At 49.8% G+C, this 12,080-nt stretch overlaps 1 protein-coding gene across 1 annotated transcript in view; it reads right to left on the reverse strand.

The window, feature by feature from the left end:
• Window positions 1–12,080, reverse strand: part of Clmn (calmin) — a 100,325-nt gene that overhangs the window by 84,135 nt on the left and 4,110 nt on the right. Inside the window, exon 2 of the mRNA XM_028764432.1 lies at window positions 12,005–12,074. Within this exon, the coding sequence (XP_028620265.1) occupies window positions 12,005–12,074 (70 nt within the window). The remainder of the gene's footprint in view (window positions 1–12,004; window positions 12,075–12,080) is intronic.

Genomic DNA, 12,080 nt, shown 5'->3' on the forward strand with positions numbered 1-12,080 from the left:
GGATGGGGGATGGCTTCATAGCTCCTAACTGCAGCCTTCAGAGCCCTTCAGGGCCCCAGAGGAAGGGACAGCCAGTCTCAGCAATCAAGAATTAGAGAAGACCCATTTTCCTGATTCAAGTTCTCAGACAACATACTACCCTGGTGCCCACCTCAGCAAGGATGTGTGCCAGTGTCTACAAATTAGCACCATCAGAAGGCAAGAAGCAGTGGAAGGCGACAGGAAGCGTGGTGAGGCATGACTGACAGCCCAGGAGACAGCCAGATCCCAGGCGTGGAGGGCAACAAGTCCAGACGAGAGCAAACCAAGGATCTGGATATACTCAAGAAGTCAGGACCGGGAGACAGAATTACACCGTGTCCCAAACAACCAAAAGAGCCATCCAGGGCAGAAAGAGTTTGGGATTAAATACACCAACCCTTAAGTTAGCAACAGGCACAACAACATGATCTAAACTCCCAAGAACACAACAGGTAGAACAGGAGGCAGCAGGTAACCGAGCCTTCATACAAACTAAGCTTTGAGCAGCACAGACCTAGCAGGACACTGAAATCCCCCCTAGTGTCTTGGAGGTAGATAAGGAAGTAGGAGTGAAGGCCAAAGAGCAGGAGTGGACCCACGCATGCAGCATAAAGGTAAGGGAGTCACTATTAAGACATGCAAGTATTTGATTCGGTGACAAAGGGAAATATCAATCAAAATCAGCTTTAAAAAAAAAACGTCAAAAGGAATTGTTCAAGGAAAGGGAAATGGGGGAGGGGCTGAGAGGGAAGGAAAAGGGATGAAGACATGAGACCTCACAATGTTCTAAAAGGCAGGAGACCTGGGGATGACTGTCGCTTTTCACCTGGCATCAGTAGGTGGCCATGGCAACTATCCTTTATTCTGTATCCTAGACCATGTGATGACAGGATATAAAGCATTCAGTGTCTCCTATTTATGTCATTTCATTCTGATTTTACCCTCTGAGGTTGGTGTTATGGCCCCACTGTACAGACACATACACTGAGACCATACACTCACATACACTCACACATGGGTCTGCCAAAGCTCAGGGTTTAGATTCTCCCTTCAATTCCTCGTCCATATGTTCAGATGTGAACACAGCGTCTAGTGTCAAGTCTGGTACAGCTTCCAGTGAAGCCAGCAAACAACTGGGAACAACTGGGAAGCCAACACCGCCAAGACAGATCCAAGGGCAGCAGTACTGACCTAGCCATCTCACCTACGGCCCATACTGATTCCCTCTGATCCTCTTCATTCCCTTGTAGCGTGAGGTATCTCATGGTACATGTGCTCCTGAGATCCCCTGTGAGGCCATCACCAGGTGACAGTGAAATGTCTGTGCCCAAGGCCCTCAGCTTGGATTTGTAAAGTGTGTGGGTTTGTTTAGGAGCAAGTTCAAATTAGACAGGTATTCCCTCCTGCACTGGTCTCAGTGTATGTGTCTGTACAGTGGGGCCATAACACCAACCTCAGAGGGTGAAATCAGAATGAAATGACATAAATAGGACTGAATGCTTTATAGTCTGTCATCACACAGTTCAGGATACAGAATAAAGGATAGTTGCCATGGCCACCTCTAGTCACGTCAACCACCATTCAGGCTAAAAGCATCATAACTCTTTAACTTCTTAAACTGGGAGCCCTGTCCTGGAACTTCTCAGCTGCCCTGTGATTACCAGTCAGGAACTATGGACTGAGAGCTTAACCTTTTGTCTTGTTAGTTGGAGTTACCAGTGTATAAGTGACAATGAGCTTTGTCCAGTCCCAAGAGGCAGGTGACAAGCCCGCCTGAGGCGGTGACTTCTTGCCCAGTATCATTTGCTATTTGATCAGCTGGTCCTTGATACGTAGCCAAGTCTCCATACTTCCTCCCCACCCTCAGTCCCAGCATCCTCTTAAAGCCTCCGCCCTAACCCTATCTTTGCAGACTTCACTCTGATTTCTGATTCCTGCCCTCAAAGCCCAGCAACCAATACTCCTGATCTTGCTTGGCCCTTCAGTGGTGGCATCAGTACTTTTCAGGTACAGATAATAACCATCATGGGGCAGAGCATCCCATGGAGAAATGTCACTGGCTGACTCACCCCAGCTCATGCCTAGCTTTCTTACACAGCCCAGGACCACCTGCCTAGGAATGGTGCCGCCCACAGTGGACTAGGCCCTACATCAATTATCAGTCAAGATAATTCTTCACAGATTTGCCCACAGGCCAATCTGACCTAAGCAATTCCTCCAAGGAGGCTTTCCTCTCAGATGGCTCTAGGCTATGTGATCTTGTCAAGTTGACAAGACTAATTAGGACACCACTCCACACACCACCTGCATGGAACATCAAACATATTACAACAGAGCCTCAAGCCAGCTTCTCTTACTCTGACTAGACAGCCCCTAAGTCAGCCTGTCAACCAAAGAGCCATCCTAAAACATGCTTTTTTCTGGTATCTCGCCATCTCCATGTACATCCCTGCTTAAGCAAACACCACAGAGACAAAAGCAAAGTGTACTTAGCAATGATCGTGAACAGCACCATAAACTCTCCATGGAGACGACAGTAAAACAAGCTGACCTCTGCTATCATCAGAGGGGAGGAGACAGGGAAGTGAACCTGGAAATACTCATGTGGCCATTCGGCTAGGCTCCCACACAAGACAAGGTCAGATGTCCTTTTCTGGGAGTGGATGTCCGAAACTAGGGACTGTACTGTCTAGACTTTTTTTTTTTATTAGTGTACATTCATTGCATACAAATTATGGGTTTCATCATATTTGTATATATGTTTATGGAGTACTTTGATGCTATTCATATCTATTTCTCTCTCTTGCCCTCACTCCCCCATCCTGCAAGTTACCCTCCTCTTCCTGGATAGACTCCCTCCTACTTTCATGGTGTGTGTGTGTGTATTGTATGTGTGTGTGTCTCTGTGTGTATGTGTGTGTGTGAGAGAGAGCATGTGTGTGTCTGTGTGAGTGTGTGTGAGAGTGCATGTGTGTGTGAGTGAGTGTGTGTTGGTGTGTGTATGTGTATGTGAATGTGTGGTGCGTGTATGTGAGTGTGTCTGGTGTGTGTATGTGAGCATATGAGTATGTAGTATATGTGTGAACGTGTGTGAGTGTGTGAGTGTGTGGTGTGTGTAAATGTGTGTGAGTGAGTTTGAGTGTGTGGTATGTGTGTGTGTTAATGTGTGTGAGTATATGTGTGACGTGTGTATGTGAGTGTGAATGTGGGTGTGTATGTGCGTGTGTGTGTGCCTGGTGTGAGTATGTGTGTGTAGTGTGTGTGTGTGTGAATTTGTGTATATGTATGAGCGTGTGTGAGTGTGTGTTGTGTGTGAATGTGTGTGTGTGTCTGTGTGTGTGTGTGAAATATATTTTTAATTCTAGATGCACAGATGACAGAGAATGTTCATTGTTTGCCCTTCTGGGTCAGGCTCCGACATGGACATGCTTTTCAGGTTATCTCATTGTCTTCACGTCCAGCCCTGCTTAAGCATGGCTTTGTCCAACATGGATCCAGTTACAAGTCTCTTTACACATTCTAGCACATCCCTCTGGGAAGGGTGAGCATGAGAAACACTGGGGTCCAGTAAGGAAGGCGCTTTTCCCTGGGAACGAGCGTGGCTGGTGGAGGAGAGAGATGTCCAGAGGGTAAGGTTGCAGGGCTGAATCTAGCCTGGTGGCCAAACTAAAGATCATACGAAGGGCAGAGGTGTGGCCCAAGGAGGTTTGGCTCCAGGTCCAGGGCTGGTCTGCCCTAGGTGAAGAAGGAAGCAGGGATGACGTCATCTAAATCCAAGTTCTTCCCCATCAGACCAGCTCATCTCTGAGCCTCTCTCCACCTGCTGCTCCCCACCTGCTGGCCCAGATCCTAACCAGAGTGCTCAGAACTCTGCCTTTGAAGTATGTCATAGCATAGGAGATGAAAAACAGTCTAAAAAAGAGACGAACATAAAGTGGCAAAGGCTCCAGCGGCATGAGAACCATCTCCCAGGAGGGAACAGCAGGAGTGGGGGGTGTGACGTCACTGGGGCTCTATCAAGTTCCACCTGGAGCTCTGCAGGAGATGAAAGTGGCTTTTGACCAGGGCTTCCCAATGCCCCCAAACTCTCTTTCAGCTTTTCCTCATCCTCAAACACTCCAGGTAATAATCTCCAAGAAGCCCTGGGCTCCAGGGCAAACACAAGGAGGATGTCAAGTGTGTGAGCTCCTGAGTCCACTGCCAGCTCCCTGCCTTTCAACCATAGCTCTGGACTTGGCTTCAAGTGGGCAACAGAATGCATGCCAGACATGCAGTCAGCCCCGTGCTAAGAATGGATGGACAGACAGCCTTACCCAGGAGCACTCTAAGCTCACCTGGTTGGGAAAACTCCTTCCCTGGAGAGATGTACACAGGTGCTTACCCTTCCTTAGGCAGTCCCAAGAACAAACCAAAGGACAATCTCAACAAAAGTCCAATCTGAGGAACCAATGGCTTTAGTGCTTACTTATAAAACAGAGGTGAGTGGTTACTTATAAGAGCCTGAGTAACCCAAAGCTGCAGGATGAAGGAGCTGGACCCTCAGGTGAGTGTCCAGTGACCACCGTCCTCCCTTCCTATGAGAGAATGTCAATAGTCAACAAGCCTTTCTTGGGGTCTCCTGCAAGTAGTCATAGCCATTCTGAGGAAGACGACCGTTGCTAAGCTCAGAGGAGGCCTTCTATAACATGGTCCTACTAGCAACTCCCACTTGCCATGCCGAGTCTGGCTTTCAAAAATACAGCCCCCTCCATCCTACAGGAGTTCTCCAAGTTGCCATAGTTCTGACAGGAAGTCTTAGACACGTGCCGATGCTGGATGTGAGCTTGCCGTTTTCATCTCCCAGGGAAGGCTAGCTACCTCACCCAGCGGATCCACCTCCGTGGATTCCCGAGTGTGAGCCCTGCTTTGGAAGAAAGGTGACTGCATATGCCATAGGTGTTAGCACGCCATCGTGGCCACACCTAGAACGGCTTCTAGACCAAAGCTGCTGAGCGGCAGTGAGAAGGCAGGTGTTCCTCAGATCGGAGTCCCTGGGACAGCTTGGGGGGTCGTGTCCAAGGTGGAGCAATGAAATGATTTGGAACATCATTTATCTGACAATGGTCATGACTAGCACTTAAACTGGAGAATATATATACACACATATATATATATATACATATATATATGTGTGTGTGTGTGTGTGTGTGTGTGTGTGGTGTGTGTGTATGTATGTGTGTGATACAAATTCACTCTCTCTCTCCCTCTCCCTCTCCATCCCCCGCCTCTTGTGTGCATGCCACACACACCTTCCCTCTTGAATTTTACTGTTTCTACATTCCCCAACTTCACTCTCTTTCTGAAGCTGACCAAGTGGTAAATATGGCCGCCTGGGTGCCTTCTTCTCTACCCAGCCATGGATAATATCCAAATAAATGGGTATAGCTACATTTAAAAAAAAAAAAAGCTTTATTTATAAAAGGAGCAGCAAGCCAAATGAAACCTAAGTCTTGGGATGTCTATGCAGTGAGGAGAAAAACTAATCAAAGAAAAGCAAACACACCAATAAAGAGGAAAAACCCTCAGACACCCCAAAGGCTGTTTCTACTTCCTTCTATGACAGACATAATCTACCAGTGTTTTTTTTTTTTTTTTTTTTCAAAAGACACCAAGGGACGTGAAAGTGGTTTCTATGGGAACGGGAGTTCACTTTTAATGGCTCAACCATTATAAAGACAATCGCTTTATTTTTCTTCTTCCCTTCAGACACAGGGTAGGCGTAACCTATGACCTGTTGGGCAGGATTTTGCCCAGAGCTCTGATGTTCCAATAAAATATGAACTGCCACAGTGTTCTGCAAGCCAACAGGGCACTTCATGAAAGCCAGGCCTCTTGGGCAAGAAGGACTGCCCTAGAATGGCTGATCTGATCCCATGTTCTGCCTTCCCCAGGAAGCTACGGTGCCAGCAGGCAGCTTGGCTGCTCTGAGGACAGGTCCCTCTAGCTGCCAGTTTCTTGTGTTCAATCCTCTTCATAGGTCAGCTACCAACCCCCAGGAGGGCTTGACTCTAGCTATGTACGCCCCATTTTCAATATGGGTTCTGCCCCTTCTGGTTTCTGGGTACATAAGGAGAGAGGAGTCTCCATTTGCCTGAATCACTAAACCCCTCAGCTTAACCAGCCAGGGCAAACCAAGAATGCCCACCATTTACTGCCGTGTGCCTTTTCTATAGAAAACTCCATGAACTGCAGCCTTTTCTGCTGGGCCCCGGGGTGGAAATGAATCTCTGGCACTTGAATGTGCAAAGAATCCAGGAACACAGCCAGCAGAGCTGCGTGGAGCCCAGAGCCGCACGTGGGCAGCCCACGCCTGTGTACCACAGGCTAAAATGCAAATGGCTTCAGGCAGATAAACTATGCCTAGGCCCAACCTCTCTGAACACCACCTTCCAGGGGTAACTCGGGAGCTCCCAGTAAGCCAATTCCTACATTACCAAGAAGAAAACTAAGAAACTACAGGTAAAAGATCTATTTCCCTGAGTCCCGCAGTACGTTAGCCACAATATCAGAGCCTCGACTCTGACCATCAGCCTCCCAGGCTAGGCTGTATTCCCTAACCACACAAGAAAATGCCCCAAGAAAGACCTTTCCCAGACCAGCTTTTACCTGCAAAACAGAGATGCCCGAGGGCCTGGGGTCTGACTGAAGAACCAAAACATCCATGCCAACACCCATGCCTGGGAAACACACACACAGTGACCCAGCAAGGGAGCTCTCTAGGGACAAAAATCCACATGTGTTTTTCTCCCGGTTTTTAAATGGAACCTTCCAGGGTACTAACTGTGCTGACAGCCGGTTTGAGGAGTGAGGATGGAGAAAGGCCCTTTCCTGGGCTCTTCCCTCTCTGGCCTGGTCCCAGAGCACAGACCATCTAGACATGGGGAGATGAGCAGAGCAGAGAGTGGGCTCTAGGGGAGAAGGACGGTTAACTAGGGGTGACAGAAGGCTGGTATAGTACCTCCAGCAGACTACAGCAGATGGCCACATACTAGATTATCTGTGGTCTGCTGGGGGTGCTATTACCAGCATGCCAGGCCAAGCCAGCCTTTTTCTCACCCATAGACTTTGACATACTCTTCCAGGGGTAAACCTAGCAGCTACTCATACAGCGAAATGTTGTCCTCTTTGCATGAGATGGTCACTATTATCTTTATTTATTTTACATGAGTACACTATCACTGTCCTCAGACACACCAGAAGAGGGCATCGGATCCCATTACAGATAGTTGTGAGGCACCATGTGGTTGCTGGGAATTGAACTCAGGACCTCTGGAAGAGCAGTCAGTGTTCTTACCCGCTGAGCCATCTCTCCAGCACCCATCGCTATTACCTTAATCAGAGCATCGTGACCACACTTCACAAGATGGGACCTTCCGGCATTCTCCTGCGAGCATCCCCGACATGCCGGCCACCCTCTCCCACATCCCACTCTAACCCCAATGAACACGTGGTCTCAGAAAGTTCTAGAGTAAATAGGAGGCATAATGTCAACTGAATGGGGACTCCAGCTTTTATGAGTTGTCACCCATGTAAGTGGGAGACAACTTTGTAGTGATATAGTTATTTTATGATCACCCCCAGTCCTGTAACGGCTTCTGAGAATGTCCCTGCTTCTGAGAATCAGCCCAATTAACTCACTGTCCCAACAAGCTAGATTTGGATGGAATTGTTCCTTTGGGCCTGTTCTTAGTGTTCTGTGTGGAGTAAAGAGATGTTTCCTCCTGTCTCATTGGGAAAAGTTACACCAACATCAGGTCCCCGATGCCACTACCAGGTCAGGAAGCTCTGCCTGGAGGGCTTAGCATGGACACACTGGGGTGGCTGGATGGTGGGTGGATTGGAGAAAGGAAAGCTAGGCCAAAGCTTTAAAAAGCTATTGAGAACTCCAAGCAAGCTTGGGAGAGCCTGAGCCAGGGCCTAGGTCACTGAGGAGGAGGAGGAGGAAGAAGAGGAAGAGGAGGAAGAGGAAGAGGAGGAAGAGGAGGAGGAAGAGGAGGAGGAGGAAGCAGTAACAGACAAGCATGAATCCTTCTGGAATATACAAACAATACCCTATAGAGAACAAACCAAGTGAAGTCTATGGTCAACCTTCAAAGTCCAATTCAAAACCCCACTTGGGACCTTCACAGCTACCACCAATGAGGTTAACAACCTTTCTACCTGTGTGCTTATACCCATAGGATGCTTACCCTCAGCCTCCCCTGGGTTCAAATATTATCTAGACTTGCAAGTCATGTGACCTTGGGTGGGAGTTGGGGTGGGGTTCTGACTAAAGGTGGCAATGCCTCTCAGAGAGCACAGTCAGCAGGGCCCAGACAATGACAATGATGCCGCCGAGTGTCCCTTAGAAGAGGGGTGAGACAGCCTAGTGTCTGTCCCAACCACCTCACCTAGCCCCCTCTGATAGGTGGTGACGCTAAGCCAAGCTGTTCTAAAAAAAATCAGGTTAGAAATGATGGCATCAAGTCCTTAAGATAACAGAACAAGAGACAATCCCAAAACAGAGATGACCACCATACAGCTGCATCAGGGAACTAAGCCCTGACTATCGCCATGCGTGAGTTGGCGTTCTACACAGTTCAACATGCCTGCCCCACACTGCCAAGCAAATCAGAAAACCTGGGGATTGGGAGATAGTTACCAGGATCCTAATAAGCAGAGCCTACTCAAACCCTGGCTCCGCTCTGCGGCCCTTATCCAGAGTGGGTCATTCCTCAAGTGGACCCTGAAGCAAAGAGGAGAGGCCAGGAACACTGTTCTCAGGACATTCAGCAGTCAGCTGAGAGGAGGCACCTGGCCACCTCTAACCTCTATGGCAGCTGCCATAGCACTGCAGACACGCAGGATCAGCAGGCCTATGCTTGGAACTTCCTCCTGTGGGTCATTTTCTCCTCCGTGGAAAGGTCAACAGCCTGAGCCACCCCCTCTTCTTTGCAAGAGATCCTGTAAGCTTTCACAGGCAGTCCGTGGCAAAGGATGCCGTGCTGTACCAGAGAGCCTTGGTGACAAACAGCTCATTGGCCATCATGGGCTCCTGTCTGACAACGTCATCTGCTGTGTGGCTGTTAATGGTGGAATGGCCCCCTGAGGGAGGCTGGGTTTTCCACGCAGTCCATCTGGCCTTCCTCCACCCCAGTGTTCCTCTGGGGAAGCTTTTCCAGATCACAATCACAGCCTGGATTCTAGAACCCCACAGGCCACAGAGACAGAGGTGGAATGGACAACGGTGTGAGTCAACATGCTTCCTAGTAAACATCTGGATGCACAGGGACGAAGGACCAGCTAACTCCAAACTGTTCTCTGAAAGGCAGCACACATGGCCTAACCTCAGCCTGTCTTCATTGCTGACCCCAGAACCACCTCGTACCAGGAACAGAAGACTCCAAGCAGGCCCAACAGTAGCAGCTGCCTGCGAATGGGTACCAGGAGCCTCCATCCCTCTGATTACAGACCCTTGAAGTCCCACTGTCTCCAACTATGATTCCCAAGACACTGTGGCCACCTGTACTGGGAGCAGTCCCAAGTTTATAAATCAAACCCTGAGCCAGGCTCTGCTGGACGCTCCCACACACAGCCCACCTAAGCTCAGGCAAGCCAGGGCCCTGGTACAGCCTCCATCTGCTCATCCAGACATATCTGGGCCTCTGACATCTACCAGCTGGCTCAGCAGATGCTCTGAGATCAAGGTAGAATGCCTTCTGGACTTGAACCTTTAGTTGAGATCTTCTCAATACCACACAAGCAAAAAAGAGAATATGTCTGTTAGGGCCCTAATCCAGAGAAGCAGAGAAATAGAAGACAAGATTCCTGGCCTGAACTCCATTCTTGCTTTATCTCAGCAACACCAGGCAAAGCAGACAAGTCCCACTCAACAACTGCACAGAACTAACATCCACCCCCAAAACACAGCTGACTTCACCCCAAGCTCCAAACAACCCAAAGGTCCTTCATCAGATGAACGGAGAATAGAATGGTGGTATATCCATTCAGTGGAATAGTACTCAGCGGTGAAAAGGAACCACAGCCATAGTAAAGACTGTGTGGATGGATCTAACATCGAGTTGATCAAAAAGAACCACATCGAGAGGACACATTGAACTGCGCCGTTCAACTTTGTTGGGATCCAGAGACAAGTTGAACCTACGTGAAACCAAGATCAGGATAAAGGTTGCCTTGGTGATGGGTGGGTGAGGTTACTGACTGGGAAGGAAGGTGAGGCAACCATAGAGGGTATCTGGGAATCTTTACGTAGGTAGCAATTACCTGAGGTGGACCCACAACTAAAAGCATGGTGAGCTTACACTTAAAATTAGTCTGCACTCTACATGTGTGTAATACATATGGCATTTGAGATACATGATTTGAAGTTTGCCTCTTACTAACAGAATCCATTGCTGTTCAAATTATAACTGATATTTTGCCTGAAAGTGTGGTAGCCTCAAAGCGGGGAGCTGAGACACCCCCAATCCTTCAAGAACCGTCTCAAATCATGCTGTGCAGTCCTGCCTCTCTGCCTCACTTTACCACGTGTTCCTTTACAATAACTGAGCTCTACGAGGGGACCTGATCCTAAAAGAGTTATTGGCTGTGACAAATAGTATGTGATCATTAAAATGCCTAGCGATTGCCTAAGGTACATGAGACACACCAGATCTGACAGCCCCAGCTAGATACCATCTCAGCAATGGTATGCTGTCCACCCCAAACCCGATCCAAGCTCTCTCCATTACTGTGGCCCCAGCCTCCTCTGACACAAATCATACCCGGTGTGCACTAGCAGAGCCCAGAGCCCAGAGCTCCCAGTGCCCACTCCCTGAGCCGCCCGCTGGTTCCTTTCCAGGTCACCTCTGCAGACCTGCACTGTCCTTGCCAAACCTCAGTTGGAGAAGGCCACGTGAGCTCCCAGAAAACATTCTCTCAGGTGTAATGTTTAATCTAGACTCTTCCCCCACACCAACCCCAGCAGGGGCTCCTGCTGGCAAAAGGGACACCCACAATCCTCCTGCCCCACCTCTGTTCAGTCCTCCCAGCTGGATCCTTGCAAATTCAACCTTGGACTCTTCTTCACCCCCCAAGTCAGCAGGGGACGTGGCTAACCCAGCCTCACCTGTGCACAGGTCCAGGTGGGTGAGGAGGCCGGAAGTGGATTTACGTCCAATTCTGCAAAGCTCTCATAGGAGAGAGAGGGCTGGAAACACACGCCACCCACAGGGCTTGAGGGCAATGCCTTTTTGGGAGTGGGAGGGGTGGGTTTCTTTTCCTTAGATATCCCCTCTACTCTGTGTGTGTGTGTGTGTGTGTGTGTGTTTGCTAAGTTTCCACACCCAAAACATTCTTTTAAAAGATACTTCATAGTCATAGGAGGCAGAACCACAGAGCCCAAGTCTGACACACCGGCCACCAGGAGTTTCTCTTTCATCTTGTCAACAGCCTCAGGCAAGGGGGTTTGGTCCCAGCCTCTCCCCAGACTGTGGGCTAGGTGGAGGTCTACTGAACCTCAGTTCACTGGGGTCCTCAGCATGCCCCCATCATCCAGAGCCTCTGGGGACAGACGCTGTGCCCCACTCCAGGTCCCCAGCCCCATAGGTACTTCGGAAAGTGCTCCTAGTCTGGTTTGTGAGCACACAGCACACACAGTGGCACTTTCTCCTGGCCCTGACCTGGGCCACCGCCCCCAAGACTCTACATACAAACTTCTCGAAAACTACCCGAGGCGGGAGGAGGGGGTGAGGGTCCCCTGCTGGGATTGGGGTGCACACGCGCGCGTGCACACACGCTCACGCGTGCACACACACACACACACACGCCCACGCACCGCCCCACCCCCGGAGCTCTGCAAACCCGGCGCAGGCCAGCCACACCGGCTCCCGGGGCGCGCGGGGGACGCAGCGGGGACCCACGCTTGGTGTTGACGGCCCCTCCGGGGAGGCCGGGGCCACTGTACCTTGCAGGTTCTGCACACGGATGTCGCTGATCTGCCCGATGAGCTCCTCGCGCTGGAACCAGTCCCACTCCTGAGC

This window comes from Grammomys surdaster, unplaced genomic scaffold (assembly GCF_004785775.1).
Source record: "Grammomys surdaster isolate TR1022 unplaced genomic scaffold, NIH_TR_1.0 144, whole genome shotgun sequence".
In the NCBI taxonomy this organism is placed as follows: Eukaryota; Metazoa; Chordata; class Mammalia; order Rodentia; family Muridae; genus Grammomys; species Grammomys surdaster.